Genomic DNA, 23,582 nt, shown 5'->3' with positions numbered 1-23,582 from the left:
GTAACACATTATAGCAACACATATCCATGATTCGTTTCCCCAACGATTATTTTTCCCCTAGGCTTGGGCAAATCAGTAGAGGGTTAAATTGTATTTTCCACCAATCATCAGTTTCTTGTTTTGTGTGGGACAAAAATTATCAATCATACTTTAAGTTATTAACACGTAATAATGTTCAAATTGTCCTAAAGTATTGATACAACATTATTTTTTTCAGTTATTTACTTGTACACTCTCGGTGATTTTAATAATCGTCCGTAAGGAAATAAATGGAATTTTACAATAATCAAAGCTCTCCTATCTACCCTAGCTCTCATATTGGATATCAGTAAGGTCATTACCCCTGTGAGTAAGAGTTATTTCCCCCTCAAGGAAGTGATTTCTCATGTTCAGTTGACTCGAGAGTAAATATTTTTGTCAGAAATGTCAACTACAGACGCAAATGGATCTAGGTGGAAGAATCAGGTAACCAAATGTAAAAAGAGAGAGATGATATATATATACGCACGATTTTTTTTCATGAACGCCTACTTCTTAACAATATGATTTAGTCTTTCAAGGCCATTTCAACTGAATGGACGGACCATTTAATGGGGAGTCAAGGGAGGGTGACGTGAGGGGGGTATATTTCTTTTAAAAAGAAATTTCCTGCCCGTAAATAGCTGGAAAAGAATATTCTTGTTTTGATTGGTGGAAAAAAAAATAACTAACTATAATGATTTTAATTAGTTGGAGAAAAAAAATATCTTCAGGGAAAACATAAAATACAAAGAAAATTTGTTGGTTTCCCTACCCGTTTTAAATGCTTGGTCCGTAACCCAATCCACAATGCTGACACACCATAGTTGGAACAGAAAATTTCTTTATTTTGCTCAGTTAATCATTGCTGACCAGGGTGTCGAGGATTGACATCCCTTGGCATTGCTGACCAGGGTGTGGAGTATTGACATCCCTTGGCATTTCTAACCAGGGTGTCGAGGATTGACATCCCTTGGCATTGCTGACCAGGGTGTGGAGTATTGACATCCCTTGGCATTTCTAACCAGGGTGTCGAGGATTGACATCCCTTGGCATTGCTAACCAGGGTGTCGAGTATTGACATCCCTTGGCATTTCTAACCAGGGTGTCGAGGATTGACATCCCTTGGCACTGCTAACTTGGGTGTCGAGGATTAATTTCCCTTGGCATTGCTAACTTGGGTGTGGAGGATTGACATCCCTTGGCATTGCTAACCAGGGTGTCAAGGATTGACATCCCTTGGCGTTGCTAACATGAGTGTCAAGGATTGACATCCCTTGGCATTGTTAACAAGGGTGTCAATGATGTCAATAAGGGACTCATAACCCTTGGCATGCAAAAATTAAACTTGAGTAAATTTCATATCGGTCATGTAGGCATTCAGTACTATTTCAGTAATGGGTGTAATATTTTAAAATCTGATTAAACATACCTTTGAATGGCAGTTATTTACTGTATTTGGATCCTCTTTCATCCATATTCCATTGAGTTAGGGTTATATTTAAATACTGTTTGATCCAGTACATTCTGGATTGAATGTCATGTGCTGTGATGTCACAATGAAAACTTCATATGCTGATAAACAAATTCATACCTACCTGTATTGTGGAAATTAGACTCAACATGCTCTTTTCTACACCCAGTTTAGTACCTTACCACCATTATAAAAGTCCATAGCGGCGGTAATTTTCATCTGGAAGTTTCTTAGTGACAGTTAAGGTGCAGAACATTCAATAATCCGGTTTGAATGGACTTTGTATTAGTATTAGTATTAAATTTTAGTACAACAATTTATATTTAATTTCAGATGAGTAAATACGCACACATTACCTGTATGACTTTTACTATATAGCCAGTAAATTTGCCCCACACCTGTAATGATATTGACTGAAGGATAGTGGGCTGATATTACCTATTCATTAAAAGTTGCATTTATTTGCAGACAGTTTCGTCTGCACTTATCAGTGTACATTTTGTACATTACCAGTATTTCTCATGACTGTTGAGCTACCATTGGTTGAAGGATTCTTATGGTAATATGTACCTCATGTTGGTTGAAGGATTCTTATGGTGATATGTGCCACATATTTTCGTATACAAGCCTGTTCTTAGCATAAGCAGTGTTGTCACAAGTGGGAAGAAGTAGTCAGACTTTCAGGAATTGATATTCACTATCAGCTGCAGTTCTGTTCGCATGTAAAAAGTCTTTATATGAAAGCTTCAAGACTTCAAAGTGACTTGAAACATATTGGCTAACAAGACTCAAGAAAGATAAAATACCTTTATCCTTTCCAGTTTCAGCTTCTGTCCCTAACCTGTTACTTCTTCATTGATTAAAACACTATCAAACAGGACACAATACAGGAGGGTTCTGTGAGATCTGTTTATGATGATTACACAAGCAGTTAACCATAAAATCTTACTGAAGGTAAATAATGAAGGCATGTGGACTGAAGTCAGTGTCTCAAAAGACTTAAATTCTGAATAAGTGTGTTCCCAATGTTAGGGTGATTTGGTTTGTTTTAAACAATAACACAATTTTAAGTATTCATATATTTTTATGTCCCAAGAAGTAAAATTTAAAACCTCCTCATGTGGCAAAAATTCTTTTAGATATGCAGCTGCCATTCTTTGGAATGAATATAGAGGAATCCATTAATGTTAAATTTTATTATATCTTCTTTTTTATAGATCTACTGGTCATATAAAAATCTTGATATTCCTACTCATGATGAATACATGGTCATATCAGCATTGGGTTTCATTGAATACATGGTCATATCAGCATTGGGTTTCATTGAATACATGGTCATATCAGCATTGGGTTTCATTGAATACATGGTCATATCGTCATTGGGTTTCATTGAATACATGGTCATATCAGCATTGGGTTTCACTGAATACATGGTCATATCAGCATTTGGTTTCATTGAATATATGGTCATATCGTCATTGGGTTTCATTGAATACATGGTCATATCAGCATTGTGTTTCACTGAATACATGGTCATATCAGCATTGGGTTTCATTGAATATATGGTCATATCAGCATTGTGTTTCACTGAAAGACTTCTTATGTCAAGTTGATGCTAAAAGAAAATGATATCAATCTGTTGTCAAATATGGCAGCCACTGCAGCCATCTTGAAAATTTCTCTTTTCGCTATTCCTTCAGAATGGATGGTCATATCAGCATGGTGTTTTCATTTAAAATACTTCTTATGATGCCTAGCTGGTCCTAAATGAAAATGCTGCCAATCTGACATCCATTATGGCCACAGTGGCAGCCTTCTTAAAAATCTTGTCACAACTCTGCTTGAACAAAAAGTCATGTGGGGTTTTCATCAGAAGAAGTCTTATGATGTCCACTTGGTCTTAAATGAAAATGGCACATATCTAACATCTAGTATGGCCATCACAGCAGCCATCTTGAAAATCTTAAAAATAATGGTATCTCTTCTTCTCTCCAAATTGATGACTATATCAACATGGCTTTTTCACCAACAGATTTCTTATCATACCTAGTCAGTCCTTAATGAAAATGAAGCCAATAATACATCTTGTATGGCTGCCATGAAGACTGCCTTAAAATCTTGTCATACTGCTGCTGAATGGATGATCGTTCTGACAGGTTCTTACCAAAAGTCATCTAATGATGTTCACTTTGTCCTAAATGAAAATGGTAATAAGTTGACATTCAATATGTGTACCACAGCAGCTTATTTGAAAATCTTGTTTTTGCTTAAGAATATCAGAGATGTCAACACTGAGCAGTTAAAAGGAAGAAATGGCAGGTTCTTTGCTTTTAATTTAATTTAATTTAATTTAAAATTTAACTTATTGTTTAAGTTGCCTAGATTTTTAATAGTAATCAGTTTTTAATCTGTGATTTTTCCTTTACCTTTGTTATGAGTCATTGCTCTTTAAAGAAATAACAGAAAAGAGTGAAAAGTAACAAGCTGTGTAAAATTCAATGAATAATTTATTTCCGTAGAATATAAGATGAAAATGATTTTTTTAAATTATGATGTTGCAAATTAAATCCCAAAATATTCTTAGAATTACAGACACAAGTCTTGATAATAAAAGTTCTGAATAAACTTTAGTGAAAATCCAAATTAAGTCCAATGCTGAAAGTGTTGATGTGTCTATCTGTATAATGCAGATGTTCCAACCATCTTTTGTCGATACACAGTAATATAATTCCAGGTTTGAATTCACTATAACTCTAAATGAATATCTCTGTCCAAGAATATTATTTTTTTATGAGCACACTTTATTTTAAAAAAAATAATCATTGACCTAAATAATTTGAAGAAATATATTCCAGCCCAAATGAACTTCTGGACTTAACAATAATACAAAACTGATTTTGCTAGATCTTAATCCACAAATAAATAATCTTTCCAAAAACATGATTATATAGTCTTCTACTTGACCTTGGGTCAAAATTAACATTTTCTGAAACAATAAACCCATTGCCTATTGGAAAATAACCTTCTAGAAAGTTCTTAATGTTTACAAAATAAAATTTTAGTTATAATTAGAAAGTCTGTTACTAAAATTTTAATATATAACATAGACCCAGATCCAAATAAACATGTTTATTTCTATTAATAATGATCCTGATATTTAACTCACAAAGAGAGAATATTTTAGCTTTGTATTAGTTGAGTACAGAATAAAATAAAAAACTCAATAATTCAGGTCAAGTTGAAAATAAACTTTATTTTAGACAAGATTAAGTCTAATATACAGTGTTACATTACAATAGCATATAATGAAATTTTTTTTAAAAATAGGGAAAAAAGCTAACAAACAAAGTAAATAAAATATTCATTACACCTATATGCATATTCACTTTCAATTATTGCCATCGTTAACTACTTTTGAGTGATCAAAGTGTTAAGTTGCAAAATTTCCCAAATCTGACCCCAGTTTATCGCAGTCACTTCTGCTGATTGGCAATTAATTTTATTCCATTATAGCCATTATAATACTGACCCCATGTTAACCCAGTCTCTCCTGCATACTTACCATGAATTTTATTCCACAGGGTTTATTGGACAACTATAGATACTGTATGATGTCATTTACCCAATAGGCCGTGGGCCATCGGCCATACTGTTTTCAGACAAACGTATGATACAGTGGTCAGTAAACCTTATTGTTGTTTTCATCTTTATCTAAGTAATAAGTCTTGTGTATTGTCCAAGAGGGAATTTTATATAAATGTTGTGAAACAATGTTGTTATGGAAATTGGACAGACTGTTTTTGCATCTGTTTTACCCTCCAAAGCTCCAAAGGTATATGAGGATAAGTAATAATAATAATAATAGTAATAATAATAATAATAACAATAATAATAATAATAGTCATCATCATCATCATCATCATTGGTGACTCGGTCTCGAAAGACCATGCGAATAGCGCCTTTGGGGTGTTGCCTGTCTCTGTTGGCAACGTCTGCTGTGGCTGTGCAGGCCTATACGTGAGTGACAGTCCCTACTGCAGTTGGTGCAGACATACTGGGAAGTCTGCATTACTGTGGTTGCTGTTGCGTTCTTCTTTCTCTTACGTTTCTCTGCCACCAACTGGCCTCTCCTTGCATCAGCGACTGATATGCCATTGTTTACCATCAGTCTCCAGGTGCCTCGATCCTCAGCCAGCTCTTCCCAGCCATCGGGTGAAATGTTGCATGCCTTCATGTCCCTCTTGCACACATCTTTGAAACGGAGTGAGGGGCGTCCGACTCTTCTCATGCCAGTGGCCAGCTGTCCATATAAGATGTCCTTTGGCAGCCTTCCATCCTCCATGCGTCGGACGTGACCCAGCCATCGAAGGCGGCGTTTAATTAGCAGGGAGTACATGCTGGGGGTTCTTGCACGCTGCAGGATCTCGCTGTGTGGAACACGGTCTTGCCAGCTGATTTTCAGGATGCGTTTTAGGCACCGTATATGGAAGGAGTTGAGCCGGCGTTCTTGCCTCATGTAGGTACTCCACGTCTCACTTCCATATAGAAGGGTGCTGAGAACGCAGGCCTGGTAGACTTGGACCTTGGTGTGCTCTGTCAGCGCGTTGTTTTCCCAAACCCTCTTTGTTAATCGAGCCATGATGGTGTTTGCCTTTCCAAGCCTTCTGTCCAGCTCCATATCAATCGAGAGAGTGTTGCTGATGGTTGACCCTAGGTAGGTAAAGTTGTTGACTGCTTCCAGGGTGACACCGTTGATTTTGATTGAAGGGGCAATGGTGGTATCTTGCACGCTGACATTTGTTTTTTCCAAGCTGATTGTGAGACCAAAGTGCATGCAGGCAACAGCAAAACGGTCCCAGTCTCTGGAGGGCTTCCTCAGTGTGGGCCACAAGAGCTGCGTCATCTGCAAAAAGCATCTCCCTGATGAGCACAGCTCTCACTTTGGTCTTTGAGCGCAGTCGTGCCAGGTTGAACAGGCTCCCATCAGACCTGGTGTGTAGATATATGCCATCCGTGGACGTGTCGAAGGCGTAGGACAGGAGCAGGGAGAAGAAGATCCCAAAAAGTGTTGGTGCCAGCACGCAGCCCTGCTTCACACCACTGTTAATTGGGAAGGAAGTTGAGGATGATCCATCATACATGACTGTTCCCTTCATATCTGCATGGAAAGAGATTATCATGCTGAGGAGTTTTGGGGGGCAACCGATCTTACTCAGAAGTTCAAAAAGGCCCTTCCTGCTGACCAAGTCAAAGGCCTTGGTGAGGTCGATGAACATCATGTAGAGTGGTTGACCTTGCTCTCTGCTCTTCTCTTGGAGTTGTCGTAGGGAGAAGATCATGTCTGTCGTCGACCTGCCTGCTCTGAAGCCGCACTGTGATTCCGGGTACACACGGTCTGCCAGCAACTGCAGCCTGTTGAGTATGATGCGGGCGTACACTTTACCAACAGTACTCAAGAGCGAGATCCCTCTGTAATTATTACAGTCACTGCGGTCGCCCTTGTTTTTGTAAAGGGTCACAATTGTGGCATCACGCATGTCTTGGGGGACTACTCCTTCCTCCCAGCAGCGGCAAAGTAGCTCGTGCAGTGGTTTAATCAATGCTGGTTTTCCACGTTTGATAGCTTCGGGTGGGATGCTGTCACTACCTGGTGCTTTGTCGTTTGGAAGGCAGTCAATTGCTTTGCTGAGCTCCTCTAAGGTTGGCACTTTGTCGAGCTCTTCCATGGTGGGCAGATTCTTTATGCTGCTGAGGGCTGCATCAGTGACTGACGTTTCTCGGGAGTATAGTTCTGAGTAGTGCTCCACCCATCTGGCCATCTGTTGCCCACGGTCTGTGATCTTCTCTCCCGTCAGGGATTTCAGGGGAGCGACCCCTTTCACTGTAGGGCCTAGAGCCTTCTTGATGCCACTGTACATGCCTTGGATGTGTCCGAACTCGGCACTTCGCTGGATCCCTTCACACAGTTGCTGCCAGTACTCGTTCGCACACTGTCTAGCAATGCGTTGGGTGTTACTTCGGGCACTTCTGAGAGCAGCAAGCGTCCGTTCATTAGGGCATTTTTTGTAAGCTATGAAGGCTTTTCGTTTCTCCTCGATTTGTGGTTCCATCCTTGATAGGTGTGCATTGAACCAGTCCTGGCTGGGTCGTTCCTTCTTGCCAAACGTTGACATAGCTGTACTGTAGATGGCACCCTTCATGGCGTTCCACTTGGCTGTAGCGTCATACTTAGGCAGGTCCTGGAGAGCCTTGTTCAGGGCAGACACATACTCCTCCACCTTGGCAGGGACTGACATCTGTGCAGTGTTTATGCGAGGACATCCTTTTGGTTTTGTGCGGTGTAGCACATGTGGCTGTAATCGCACTCTGCTGCTCACAAGGGCATGGTCGGAGTCACAGTCTGCACTGTGGTAGGTTCTGGTGGAGAGGACGCTGTTAAGGGCAGAGCGCCTGGTGATGACCAAGTCGAGTTGGTGCCAGTGATGAGATCTGGGGTGTTTCCATGACACTTTGCGTTGTGGCTTACACTTGAAGAAGGTGTTTGTGATGCACAGGCCATGGTAGGTGCATAGCTCCAGCAGTCTCTGGCCGTTTTCGTTGGTCTTTCCAGTGCCATGATATCCGAGGCAGGTAGGCCAGGACTCGTGGTCCGCACCTACTCTGGCATTAAAGTCGCCGAGGAGGAATAGTGGTTCATTTTTGGGGCATACTTTGATCTGTTCGTCCAGCTGCCCATAGAACTGATCCTTCACGTCTTCTGATGACGTGAGGGTTGGGGCGTAGACACTGATGATGTTGACAGGACCTGAAGTAGTGGTGAGGCGGATGGACAAGAGACGCTCAGTGCCCCCTGTTGGAGGTTCAACCGAGGCCAGGAGATTGTTTTTGATGGCAAAGCCCACTCCGTGCTGACGGGGCTCCTCAGGTTCTCGACCCTTCCAGAAGAAGGTGTAGTTTTCCTCTCTGAGGGAGCCACTAGAGGCGAGCCTGGTTTCCTGGAGGGCAGCTATGCTGATATTTAGTCTGGTGAGTTCTCTATCGATGATGGCCGTCTTTCTGGTGTCGTCCACTTCTCTGAGGTCGTCGGAGATGCCTGTACACATGGTGCGCACATTCCAGCTTGCAAATCGAAGAGCTGGAGTCTTCTTTATTGGTTTCTTGTTTCTTTTGTCTGGTGTGGAATTACCGTCTGCTTGTCATGCTGAACAACACACTGAGCTCCAGACACCCACTGGAGCAGGCAGACGATGGCGGGTCAACACCTTATTGACCGGGGGCTGCCCGGCTTGAGGCGGGCGATAGTTGGCCAGTGGGACACGATGATCCCTCCCACCGTCAAAGCTGACCCGTGGCGCCCCTTCCCTACGCCAATCGGGTGGGACTTATAACCCGTAAACTGTCAGCTTCCGTGTTGTTTCCTCACTCAGTAGCGAGACTGGAGTGTCCTCTCCAGGGCGCAATCCTGGGCGTGGAATATGGAGATCCTGGGCTGCCCAGACGTCAGGATCCCCCTCTCGTCCTTGCTGGTGGGGTCCAAAGGAATGCTGAGCATGACATTTGGCACCAGTTTGGATGCAGGAGCTGCCGGAAGGAGGTCGTAGTCGACCCCCAGCCGCCTTAGGGGCTCCACTCCTGATTTTCTGTCTGGGTTTACTCCCGTAGCCTTTCCTTCTCCCGAAGATATCCACAAGGCAGTGGAGCCATAATCCAATGGATGGGACTTGGTTGGTTTTGAATCAGAGTTTCCTTCTCCTAGATGAACTGCCTGACAAGGCTAACGAGCTTCATCTGCCCGGGTTTGGGGTCAGAGTTTCCCTTCTCTTAGACTGGTTGCCTGCCAAGGCTAATGAGCCCAGTCTGCCCACCCAGTTATACCGCCGGGTACTCGGTCGCGCCACACAGCAGGCTCTGTTAAAACAGGGGGCACCGCGTGAAGGTGCTGCTGCTAATAATAGTAATAATAATAATAATAATAATAATAATAATTGTCACTTATGTTGTAGTTGTTATAATTGATTTTTGTATGATTCAGTTGTAAATCTTTAGAATTGAATTACAAGAATAACATAATTTTTAATAATAGATGTAATTTGTTTTAATTATGCCCATTTTGAACAGAGTAAAATAAACAATCCCTTTCAAATCTGATCTTAAATGGCGACACCCCTTCTAAAATTCATTTGATTTTAACTGACAGTAAAAAAGTTTTCCCTGTGTTAGTGCACAGGCTATTTCATCATTTAATTGCCATTATGTTACAGAGATATACAAAGAATCAAGGGCCTGGTCTCAAACAAATGCTATAATTTCACATATCCTTTTAAGGTGAGTGAGTCCTTTGGGGGTGCATACATCAATTTGTAACTGGGATGTTTCGTACCCAGCATTTCTACCATTTCTACACATACTTTTGGACTTTCCATTAACATTAGTTGAATTTAGTAGAAAAGAATTAGTAATGTTTATAATATATATTATTATTATTATTATTCAAAATGAAAAAGAGGTCAGATTTTAAAGTTGTTCAAAGAACAATAAAATTAGAAAAATATATAACAAGTCTAAATGGATATTAAATTAGTAGTTTGTGTGCATATTATAGTGCATTAAATCACAAGAATAGATTTATAAATAGTGTTAAAAAGATGTACGAGTAGAACAGAACATCCATACATATATTTTGTTAGGTAGCAACAGAAGTAATGTTCAATCATATTAATTACTGCTTCACTGTATTGATTAAAAGTTAATTTGCTTTATTCATTTTTCTAAGTACTGTATTTTATAATTTAAATAATGGTACTTGCTTACCATATAATCTGTTTGTCCAAAACTTGAGCTACATTCTATTTTTTGGATATGAGGTATTCATGATGTCATACAAGGGCCACCACTCAACAACCCTATTAAAGCTGTTCTAATACTGACCCCAAACTTAACAAGTCTTTTCTGCAGACTTGCCACAAATTCCATTAAACCCATTGTAATGCTGACTCCAGTCTTAGAGCTGGAAGAAACAAAAATATTTCCTATTTGAATATTCATTGAATGTATTTGAATACTTTAAGAATATTCATAATCATTAATATAGTTGTAAAAAATTCACTTTTTTTTTTGTTTGTCTGCTTTGGTTTTTATTGATACAACTAAACTGAGCTACATTGAATATGCTGAACACAGTCACCAAACTATAATTAGATGACATTGCTTTTTTGGTCTGGAAGCTGACAAATAATCAAAGAAATGTAGGAGTTATTTTCCAAATTTGTCTTCAAACACAGTATGACCAAAAACATTCACCTGGCACTGCAGATGGGCTGTAGGTAAAAAGGGCAGTAACTCTTGATTACTTGTTCATTTAAATTTGGGGACTATCAAAGACAATTCTCATTAAAGTGATATGTTCACAATCCTAACTGCATTGACAGGTGGCTGATTTAAGATAATTAAGTGGATACTTTGATACACCAACGGTTTGTTGACTTTGACTTAAGCTGTTCTATACCATGTTATCATCATACCAAATATATTTTTTGAGAGTGCCAAGCGACAGAAGAGTAATGGTGATGTTTTCAGCAGTGTGACTATTCATAATTTTGACATTAAGATGACTATGTGAGGGTGAGTTTAAAATGTCATGCCTTGCTTGCTTCTTCTACAAAATGTTGCCAAACGAGCTAGTAGACAAAGAAATATTAAAATACCTATTTCTTATGTAATATATTTGAAAAATGTATTCTGATTTAAGTGTTCAGTTATTAATTTCACTCTTGTCAGTGTCCAGCCATGAGAAGTTTTGCTGTATTCTGTAGAGGGTAGTTTTGAAATAATAGGTACTTTAAGTGATTCATTAAAGTTCATTCTCTATCCATCATGCAGTTATCATGCTTCTAGTTGTATTATAGACTAAAATAATGTTGTAAAGGTGTTGTTGGAGGTCTTTTCTTAAACAGTGTTGTAAAGATGTTGTTGGAAGTCTTTTCTTAAATAATATTGTGATGGTGTCGTTAGAGGTCTTAAACTTTCTGTACTCGCTTGGCGACTAAGTATCATGATTTCAATTTGCAATCAAAAGGAAGGTCTTTTCTTAAACAATGTTGTAAAAGTGTTGTTGGAGGTCTTTTCTTAAACAGCAGCAGAGGGGCTGTACAGACCGAAACTTTTTGCACAATAAACCCCTCCAGGAAACTATTCCTCGATAGAGGGCTTATTTCGACGAAATAAACCCTTCTATTCAGAATACAGGACAAAAAAAAATGTCCCCCGAAAACTCGAAGAGTTTCCAGGGACAAACTCGTTGAGTTTGCACTGACAACTTGGGTTACTTCAATAAATCTGAAACAGTTTCCGTGGCGGGGTCGTTATTGAAAAATCCATGGGTCGGGTCCATCCCCTCTGCTGCTCTGGGAAATGAGTTTCCAAGGAAAAACATTTTTATGTTAGCGGAATTAAATCATTGACAAATAAATAATGGCAAATATTGGAGAAGCACATACGACTAGATTAGCTCGAGAACGTCTCGAAGCAATTCAGAAATTTCTTCCTGTCCGTGATAGTGTCAGACAAAAATTACAACTAAGACAGCAAGCACGGGAAGGCTTTGCAGAGACTACGGAGGAATTATTTAAACCCGTGACCAAAGCTACTGAAAAATCCGCAGCTGTTACCAAAGAGGCTTTAATAGAGCAAAGGAAAATTTTACAGGATATTTCAGCTGGACTTAAACCCCCGCCTCCACCCGATGAAGTTGTTGTGTCAGTACCTGCTGGTAAGCGAGTAACAGGGAGAATTACTGACCCCGCCAAAAGATTTACGCCGGATTATATTGAACTTCTTAAAAATGTACCAGAAGAGAAATTACCTGAGACAATACTGTTAGGATTGATTAGAAGAGATGTGTCTTTAAACCCAGAACACGGTTCTATGACAGATGATAATTTTATCAAATATTCGTATCGTATACGTGAAAATAAAAAACAAATCAGCAGGGACGATACAAAATACGATAGACTTGTAGATGCTATACGTAAACTTGAAATTCCACCATCGCAACCTCAAGAAGAAAAATCACCGTTGCAACACACAGAACGACAACAATATCCTTCACGGCGAAGAGCAATAGATCCTGACCTAACTCCGTTAAGTGAATACGAGGCTGCATCTGAAGGAAGTCCGCGGGGCCAAAAATTCAAACAAACTAGGTCGCCGATAATTAGCTTAACAACATCTTCTGAAAGTTTGCCTCAAGACATTTTATCCCCAAGAATTGTACCATCAACAGGGGAGGGTTTAGGATCCGGTTTTATTGCCTGCCCTAATAATATCATCGATGATGTATCACGGTTGGAAGTTCTCATCGGAGGAAGACGTGCCGGAAACAATTCTCCGGAAATTATAAATGAAGCCGCAGATATCTGTCAGAGACTATTTCAGCGTGGCATCATGGATATCAGCATCTACCGGGGGCTCATTGATGAACTCGCAGACGGTTACCACAGCGACTAATAATTAAATTTGCTAGCAAATTCAGTTAGATAAACAATAATTAAATAAAATGATACTACACGATTCTTTTCGCAGACCAAGAAGTGTCAGAGTAGTAAACTCACGATTACCAGTATACGAGGTTGTTTACGGAGATGGAGTCGGTGATGTTGTTAGGGATTTAGTCACAAGAATCGCTCCGAAAGCTGGACCGTTAGCAAAACAATTCGCGATGAAAGCCGCTGATGTTGTCAAGGATAAAGCCATTGGCACTGTTGGTAGTCTTGCCGGGAAAGCATTTCAATCAATCAAGGATCGACTAGCACAGCTGATACGAAAAAAAAACCCAGTCGAGAGGTTGGTGCCAGTAAAACTACCATCCACTGAAGCTATGCCGGCAAATGTTAGTAGCGTAGTAAATAAGGCCGTAAATCAGAAATTAGCTGAGATCGCAACAGCAGGAATTACCTCCAAAGCGTTGCAAGATAGTGTAACTGCTAATTTGATAGCTGGTAGTGGTTTCCGGTGACGATAACATTTTAATTAGATCATCACAAATAATAATAATGTTTGCACGAAAATCCAATGACGCGTTTGATATGTCCAAACCAGTACTTAAAGATGATTCTGTACGTGATTTTCAATATTATTCTTATGAAGCACGTGATCCTAACCAACGCGGAAGAATTGAACTACAGGTCCAGGATACAAGTAGATACTTCTTGCCCGCTGAGGCCTTCATCGAAGTTGAAGGTAGGCTTTTAAAGAATGATAACACTAACTACGGAATCGGCGACCGAGTTGGATTTGTTAACAACGGCATCATGGCGTTATTTAAATCCGCTATTTACATGATAGATGGAAAAGAAATTGAAACAATTCATGATAACGTCGACGTTGCCACAACAATTCTCGGGTTGGCGAGATACTCGGATGATTACACCAGATCAGCCGGACCATCAATGATGTTTGCAAAGGATATAACCGACAGCCCCGAGAACAGGAATGTAACAATGAATAATGCCGGTGACGCAGTTGCATCGATGAACGAAAATTTTAATTTGGGTTTTGCAACACGTAGATCGATGTTAAGTGGAGATGAAGAGTTCTCAGGTGTGATTCCATTGTCTCACATCTTTGGATTCTGCAGAGATGTCCACAAGGTCATATTCGGTGCCAAACACACAGTTGTACTTGTGCGAAAACCTGATGATAATGACGCTATCTGGCGAGATGCTGCTGTTGCCCCTGGTCAGGTAATACTAACTAAACTGTGGTTGTGGATGCCAGTGTTGTCTCCGTCAATCACCGAAGAACAACGACTGTTGTCTTTCATGGACACGGGCGGTAAATCACTGCTATCCTGGAAAACAACAACCACAGACGTTATTCAGGGTGATAATGGTGGGTTGTTTACATGGCATATATCATCGCAACAAGGAGTATCAGCACCACGACATATTTTCATTGCATTTCAATACCGTGCTAGAACAGATAGCCAGGAAAGAAATCCAATGGTATTTGATACACTTGGAGTTTCTGAAGTTTCGTTGAGAATAAATGGGCATCAGGAGCCATCTGAGGATATATTAATAGATTTCGAACATCATCGTGTCGCACGCGCGTATCATCGTCTGATGTCATTTATGGGGCGCGACCTTAATGTAGACACTGGCCTGCAAATATCACAGCGAGACTTTATGAGTTTATATCCGATTTATTACTTTTCGCTGGAACATCTTGATCTGGTTAAACAATCTGTTGTCGACCTACATTTCCGAGCTCGTGTAGGTGTTCCTGCTGGTGGTTACAGAGCGATTGCTGTCATACTCTCCGATAAAGCAATGCTGCTTGAAGGTGTTGGCGGACGAATGAGGGTCATCGACGCTCCAATCGAGAATATGTAACGCAATTAAAATCAAACTTAGGATATAATGTCATACAGTCATGTTAATGTCACCTTGACTTCCGGTCAAACGAAGAAATTGCAATCAAAGAACGCAAGCACGTGCGGGACATCAATAACACTAAAACGAGATCAGATTACTGGTGGTCCAAACAAATTGTCGTTGACTAATACTCAGCTTAAACATTTTAATAAGGCACTAACAGCAAAAACCGGTGTCCGACTTGATTTCTCTGCTGCAGCTATCAAGGACATGACTAAAACCGGTGGAATATTTCCTCTTCTCGCAGCAATACCGGCGTTGATTGCCGCGGCAGCACCAGCCGTAGCAAAAGCCGCAGCACTCGGTGCAGTTGGAACTGCAGCTGGAATGGCACTAAAAAAGGCAACGGGAAAAGGATACAAGAAAAAAAAGGGACGCGGTCTAAGACTACCAGGAACTCCACCATCATGGTATCCAAAAAAATTCTAACGCCGTTGAGCAATTTTGATTTACTCGATGCTGTTAAAAAATTGCGTGTAAAACATTTCAGAGGCGTATTTATGCGAGATCAATTACCGCAACGACCGAATAATCCAGAAACTGGCATTATCAATCTCGACAACAAAGATGGTCCGGGAACTCACTGGGTTGCTTACGCGATCGATCCACGTGGAATTATCTATTTTGATTCGTACGGTTTAGCACCGCCAGTTGAGTTTCTCAAGTATGTCAGCAGATTTTCTAATGTTCCAGTGTGGCAGTCGACGTTACCAACACAAACATTAATTGATCCGCCCATTTGTGGGAGGGAGGTTTTAAATGTTCTTGATGCAATCTCAAGAAATCCAGCAACTCCTCCTCATAAAGTAGTGTATGAATATACCGCATCGAGAAATGCTAGCATTTGAAAAACAGCAATAAGAATAATGGTGGATATTTACGGAAGACCTTTCACACGAGGAGGTAAACCAAGCACAGATGCTGATCTCTCAAAATATGCGACCAAAGATGAAGTCGATAATCTTTTGAATATAGCTGGAGTTGACCCAGATGAAGTTGCTATTTTCCAAGACAGGCAAGGAAAACTAAGAACGAGCAACATTAAGTGGAATGATATAATTCGCAGAGTTCTTGGAGCTACCAAGGATAACTTCGTTGCATTTAGTGATGGCGGCCGGATCAAGGACTCGAATATATCAATCGCAAGCATCAAAGACAGTATTGATAAAGGTGTTGATAAATGTGTGAAAAAAGCCGGTGACACGATGACAGGCGAACTCAGCATGAGCGGCAACAAAATAACCGCGTTAGCGAATCCCGAATCCGACCAGGATGCGTCAAACAAACAATACGTGGACATCGTCAACGGTAAACTAAATACGCTGCGTGCAGAGCATGATGTTCACGTGGGCGCGTTTACAAGATTTCGAAGAAACTTCGTAAAAACTGATGAGGTCGTGGATAAGTTCTTTGGGACTCCTCCAGTCGTCGATGTAAAACTCGCTGATGTAAAGACCGACATTAACACGATCAAACAAACACAGCAGGATATCGTATCGGGTATTCCTGATATCGTTAACAAAACCAGTTTGATTAAAGTTCCCACTGGAGTTACTCCGGGGCATATCACCAACATCGTATTCACGGTATCATCGGGATTCGCAACATGGTCACGACAAAATAACACTATCAAATATACAGCAACAGCCACCGGTGTTTACAGGTTGTCTGTGTTTTCAGCCGCTAAATTTGAAATCTTCACAACATATCCTTGGAGACATTCCACCGATAAGTATTCCGGGGTTTGCACTGTAATACTAAACAGCGGAACCGAGGAAACATTTATGCTTGAAGCCGAGGACGATAGTTTAACAGCAACATCTTACTGGTTTTGTTTGGAATTCGTCGCTGCAACGCCTCAATTGGTTACCGCGTAATTGAATAATGTCAACGACGCCAGATGCTCAACAATATCGATACAATCAAGTCCGTGAGTGGCAATCTGAGTTAAAAACTGTCATCGAAGTAACTAGTCAAAAAGTAAAAAAATACAAGCGCCGCATAACAGTGCTGGATATTATGGTTTATTCAGTATCTGCCGTTGTTGCATCTGCCGGAGCAATACTATCAGCGGTCACTCCGGTAACTGCAGCAGTCGCCGCCACGATCTGTGTTTCCGCGGCCACAACAACAGCTGGAGTTTTCGGCATCATAGCAAAAAAAATATCATCATGTGCTAACACAAAAGTACACGATTACACGACAAAATTAAATACAGCCACGACCGCATATCAGAAATTATCATCGCTGATATCATCATCGTTAGACGTGCAAAGTAGCGACGCTACGATATCAGATTCTGAATTCAAACTAATGTCAGATGCGTACAATGACTATTTGAAAACTAAACAAATAAATAATGTCAATAGAACTGCTTCAACAAATAGTCACAAACACAACACCGGTAAGGACCACAATGATCTCAGTGTCCTCGACGACACCAGAATTCGGTATTAATTTTCGAACTCCAATTCCAGTGAGTGAAATCGCGTTAGCAAAGCTCAGTGTGTATCACAGCTGGCCCAATGTTAGGTCGGCATCATTTGGTGGTCTGCAGCCAAATAATTCATTCGTGTTCGGGAAAAGCAAAGCCGACTCCGGCGAACAGGGTGAACTTGACTGGAATACAATTACACTTCCCACTGGGAGTTATCAGATCGAAGAAATCAATAATGAGATACAACGCCAAATAAAACGAATCACCGGCAAGGAAGCCAAAATATCTATAACAGCTCATGAACCAACGCTGTCTGCGGTCATTGAAATCTCAACGCCAGGATACGCCGTGGATATTTATAACAGCTCAATCCGAACATTATTAGGATGGCCAAAGGCCCCCGAGGTTAAACCTCGTCCACCAAAACCTGAAAAATCGGATTTTATGACCTATAAAGAAGCACTACACGACCTCGAGTACAATTATTATTTACTCCTTGCAGATCAATTACTAGCAAGAAAAAGTACTTTAATGCCCGATACTTGGAGTATAGAAGCTCCACGTGTTAAGGGGGGGCAGGAGCTCCGTGTTTACCGTCTAGATGATATAGAATCTGAATTATTTATTCCGATCAATCTAGTACATAAACAACAGCTACAACTCCTGCGAGTATATTTCCAAGATTATATTTCTGATTTAACAAGTCCGCGTGATAATATTATCACAACCATAGAAAAACTAAACAAACTCGCATCGGCCATGGAAACTATAAATCTAAGAATAATTCAGGCTTTACTGGATCTTAAAGACTATATCGATGATAATTATAGACAGATAGCCAGAGCAGATTTTGCAATTAAATATGGTATTCAAGTGAATGATATTTCAGATTTTAAATTTCCTGGATATAACGTGCCCGAGCTGAGAAAATCAGTCTCTGATCTCATCGATCAATCTTTCGAAGATATTCTTGCCGCGTACGAACGAATAAAACCACAACCTGTTATTCTCAAGCACGACAACAGTACAGCATCCGATGGCAGACACATCTCACCCGGGATCGTAAATATCACAGATGTTATTGCGGTCAATCTTGTATGTGACGTCATCGATGGCAGTTACAGCGCATCAGATACTACGACGGCACAACAGGGGTTTATCCTGTATACGTTCACACCAAGAGACCCCCCTGGTTTTCTGATTGTGCAAGAACCAATCAATCCGGTCTATCTACGGTGTCATAACCCGTGGTTGTCAACGATAAATTTCAAACTCACCGACCAGAGGGGGAATTTGTTGGACCTGCGTGACGAGACTGTTAGTATAAACTTACTGGTGAAGTCCTAAGTCAAGGGATCCATAATATTTATAATAGTTTTTTTTTCTGCACTGATCCATTTTCGTCATTTTATCGTGCAAATACCCTATCAAAACCAGCATAAGTTATCGTTGAAAGTGCTAGCACGCATTTAAAAAAAAACGGTTGTTTATAATGTATCAACCCGAGTACATTCATGCACGAGTTCATATTCATGATAAGCAAATTCTTTACGAGGCAATAAAAACCGCATTTCAAATACAGACATTCCCAGAACAGTATTTCCCCGTTAAAATAGTTATTGACGTGTATGGTGACGAAGACTTCTTGTTAACTCCGTCACAATTAACAGAGCTACAGCAAAATCATATGATCATAGTTTGGTGTCAACGAGAACAGATTATGAACTATTCTCATTCCTGTATTGATGTTGAAACGCTTAAGCAAATCCTGAAAATCTGAAAGCGCCCTTCACTTGAGAAACTCTTTGAGTTTCCAAGGGCAAAAAAAATAATACACTTTTTTTTTTACCCGTGGAAATGTGCTTTACACTCCAAGCGGGGGGGGGGGCGCTAGCGTTCTCAGGTTCTACTTTCACTTTGTGCTGTGAGTCACACGCTATGCGGTTTATACTTCCTTGTCGGCCTCGTAGTCAGAAACACTAGTATTTTTGTCAGAAATGCAAGGCATTTCCGTGTCTAGATTCTTTATATAACCTTTTAACCGTCTCACCCTGGTGCTAATTAATTTTCGAGTCTCATACTCTTGTGACAATCCAAGACGAATCTTCTCAACTGCACGGCACAGTGGAATAAATTCAGATACCTGATTTTCAGTTATCCCGGCAAGTGATCTGTAAACACGATCTTGCAAACCCTTAATGAACCTATAACGAGCAGGGAGATTGTTCTTCCCCAAGCGTGATAGCTCATTCAAGGATTCAAAATCTGACATAATTGTTTCAGTGTCTAGTAAAATATTAAAACCTCGCTGTTGTAATTCTTTAATTTCAACAAGTATGGTATTTATATTTTCGTGATTCATATTATTATATATTTTTATATTTTTAATAGAAACACTTTGCATGAGAAACGCTAGCTTTCCAAAACAAAACGAGACAGTCGGAAACATTTATCCCCTGCAAGGGCCTAGATCGTCAAATAACGTTCTAGAACCCCACGAGGACTGCTTCCGACATGACAATACAACATGTAACACGAAACACTTTATCCCCTGCAAGAGCCTCTAGATCGTCAAATAACGTTCTATAGGCTCAAGAGGACGTGTTTAGTGAATTGACAAGGACAAACATATAACACGTAACTTATCCTAAGGACGGACCCCTCTGACTGCCAAGTGACTCAGAGGCACATTTATTTACAAGACGAGACAGCCCTGGCTTCTAGGATCGAGTTCTCTAGCAGGCCCGGCAAACATTTATTTGACAACACAAACAACCTTTACCTCTGATTCGAGTATCACAGCAAGCAAAGGTACAATGAACATGTAATCTTATCCTAAGAGACGGTACAGAACAGACAACCTTTACCTCTGATTCGAGTATCACAGCAAGCAAAGGTACAATGAACATGTAATCTTATCCTAAGAGACGGTACAGAACAGACAACCTTTAACCTCTGATTCGAGTATGACAGCAAGTAAAGGCACAATGAACATGTAATCTTATCCTAACTTATCCTAAGACCTTATCCTATGACGACACAAACATACACAGGTGGGTCATTTTCTACGGTCAGCAGCAGAGCAAAACCATCCATTGAATCGACCATTGGATGGTGCACAAAAGACACCCGCCATTGGCGGATTAAATTTATGGTTTTGCTTGCGCGTGCTGACTTTCGATCGACCCAAAGGTCTTAGGGAGCGATTTCGTATATAACCCAACTGTTACTTGCGAGTTGGAAATTCGCTCTAGCAGTGGGCGGGACTTGTTTAAAATATTTTAATTGTATGTTTTCTTAAGCGCGGTCATATAACAAGCACAGAAGAGCAAAACAGTCGGATATATTCAGTAAAACGAGGATATTGTTTGTAAAAAAATATATATTCTACGGTAAATAAATGATTACATGTTATGAACTCGATAAAATATTTTATCAAGGTGGCTTTCTTAGGGGGAGCAAATCCTCTGACCAGCAACGACAACTCTGCAAAGCGTTACACACTCTCGGAGGAGTTATCGTCGTTTGTGTCAACGATAAGAGTTATATAACAGAATGAAATCTTCTGTTTGAGCTTCTTTGAAAATGCTGTTTTGTAGATCCCATCTGCGACATGCTGTACAGAAGGTGGACAAATACCGAAATACCTACCGGCTGCGCTCATTGATTGAAATATTATTTCTTCACGAGTCTCAACATTCACAGATTTCACTGCTCTTCTTATAGCTGTTTTACATTTAACTCTTCCTCGTATGGTATTCTTGCTCTGAGTGATCGCTTGAAGGTTTTCAATACTGTTATCAAGTCTGTTCCCGTTAATATGATCAATGACAAGGCCTTTAGGGATCTCTCCGTTAAAAACCTCATAGACGAAACGATGACATAAATACCTCCCTTTCCTAACAGTAAATCTTAAATAACCAGCATTATCAACTGTACCAACTTGTTTCCTCAGCCTGTAGTTTCTCACTATGCCATCTCGGTTTGCCTCATAATTTGGAATAGTTGGATGTCGGACGAATTCTTGATTCATTATACTATAAGCAAATCATTGTCTAATTCATAATTTGTCTGAAAACTTATTTATGTAATCACGCTCGCATTTGAGAGCGTTATCACAGTCTGGATTTTTTTTATCATAATACCGTTTTAATTCTCGATAGCGTTTTCCACCACACGCTGAACATAATTGCGTTTTTCCTCGTACTCCAATGCCGCATCTGATACACGGTATCGGTCCTAGACTCCCACCGCGGACCTGTTGAGCATGTTGTCCACAGTATTCGCCTCTGCAGGGTTTGCTACACGGCGCTGATGAATTTAGTTTGATCCACTTGCATTGGTTCATCATATAATATATTTGTCTATTTAAATATTTGTCTTAATTATAATAATGGGTTTTGAAAGACTATCCAGAATAAAACCCATATCAGGTTCTAGATTCGATCTTGACCGGTTAACCGCTGATCCACGACGAAGAGAGTTAGCAGAGGTAATTGGTGTTATCAATAATGCCAAAGAAGAGTTTCGTCGTGATGGTGCCGCACACACGTGGTCTTCGTATAAAATTATCCTCGGAAACGCGAGCGTTTCTCGGGAAATGCAAAGCATTTCTCGTGACCGTATCATTGATGCTACCATGAACGATACAATCGCGCATAACATAATTGGGTATCTCGACGATAGAAGATATTTCGTACAGATAAAATTTATTGTTGGAGTCGGCGAGGGAACGTGGATTATCAGAGACAAACTAGACCCTGTTCTTGATGCCAGAGGCGTTCGTGGAAAAACCGTTCTGTTAAGTAAAGACTCAAAACCGGGAGTACTTGTTGGGATTGATATACCATATTATGCCAGAGCGTATCCTGTGACCGCAGTTGTTTATGGAATTTATCCGATGAAGAAACCACGCGTTGATAAACTCAAACCGATGAAGGTGTCGGTGTTGAATTGTGTAGCTGAGCGAGTAATGGAACATTTTAAAAATGCAATGCGAGGAAACGGCCTAACACCGCTAAGACAAACTAAAATAACAGCGTGGGCGACACGAGTAGCGGATAAAGGAGCGTCAATAAATGATGTTGCTGAGCTAGAGCGATTACTAAAATTTCCTATAACGGTTTCATCGTTAACCGGTGAGGTATTGTATGAGTGTAAATACAATTCCCGTGGAACACCAATAACTATTATCGATCATAACAGTCACGCCTGGACTGACTCGGTTAGGATATTTCCGCAAGACCGTGTTGTGAAGTATTATCCGGAATTGCAAAGCAATTCTGGGAGCATGTTTGATTTTATTTATCAGATAAGTAAAACCGATCCAGTGTCTGTGTGGTTATTCAGAAGTAGCGAAGATGGAGAATATGATCAGTTTGTGAGACCCAACGGGGAAATATACAGAACAATGGCGTTACAGCAGGAAATGAAAAAACTCGCAGAAAAATATCATGCTGGCAACACTGATACGTTACTGACACACTGTTTTACTGTCCCGGGTGTTGTCGCGCATGTAGCCCGGGAACGAAATTCATGGAGACCAACTCCGAAAAGTTTTCTTGCTGATATCCAGCAGAGCTGTGTCGAATACGGACACGGCGGTTTGTGGAATACTCAGTATGATCACCGCGGTATGATATCCGTGGACATGACGGCGTGTTATCCAGGAAGTTTCCTTGGGCGTGGAGAATGCAGCGAATATTTTAAACGGTTTGGCCACGCTGGCAATACCATGACAAGAGTAGCTGTCAACGGTGTTTTACCCGATTTTGACTTGACCGGATTTGCTTGTGTGTCGTCGTTTAAATTCGCTAAGGATTTACATCCTGTGTGTTATGTTTGGTTTGGCAGACATTTCGTTGAGAAGCGATGGGCACCGATAGTGTTATTGCGATACATGCTTGACAGTCGAATACTGTTGTCGCTGACGGTCAGCGAAGCGATTATATGTTATTGTCGTCAAACCGAAGTTTGGTTGCCAACTCCAACGCCGGTTACGTTAGAAGAAGTCATCGAAGATTGGTCACGAGAATATCCAGAAACTTCTATCGACGCTATCATCAAGAAAGCTCCTGAAGTACTTAAAAGCAAACTCAGAAATGATGAAAGCACAGCAAAAGATCTAGGACGAAGAATAATAGGGAAATTCACTCAAGGTGGAGCGTATGATCATAAACAACATCACAGTCGATTAATCATGGACAAGACTGAATTGGAT

At 40.5% G+C, this 23,582-nt stretch overlaps 1 protein-coding gene across 2 annotated transcripts in view; it reads left to right on the top strand.

Annotated features, from left to right (window-relative positions):
• Positions 1-314: 314 nt before the first annotated feature.
• LOC149786000 (toll-interacting protein A-like) overlaps positions 315-23,582 on the top strand; it is a 66,333-nt gene continuing 43,065 nt past the window's right edge. For both annotated transcript variants that reach the window (XM_089976284.1, XM_089976283.1), the window contains exon 1: positions 315-465. In XM_089976284.1, the coding sequence (XP_089832410.1) occupies positions 424-465 (42 nt within the window). In that variant the 5' untranslated portion in view covers positions 315-423. The remainder of the gene's footprint in view (positions 466-23,582) is intronic.

Source organism: Sinohyriopsis cumingii, chromosome 12 (genome assembly GCF_028554795.1).
Source record: "Sinohyriopsis cumingii isolate HCF-2022 chromosome 12, ASM2855479v2, whole genome shotgun sequence".
NCBI lineage: Eukaryota > Metazoa > Mollusca > Bivalvia > Unionida > Unionidae > Sinohyriopsis > Sinohyriopsis cumingii.
Note: the sequence above shows the minus strand (reverse complement) of the source record. Positions and strands in the feature narration are given on the sequence as shown.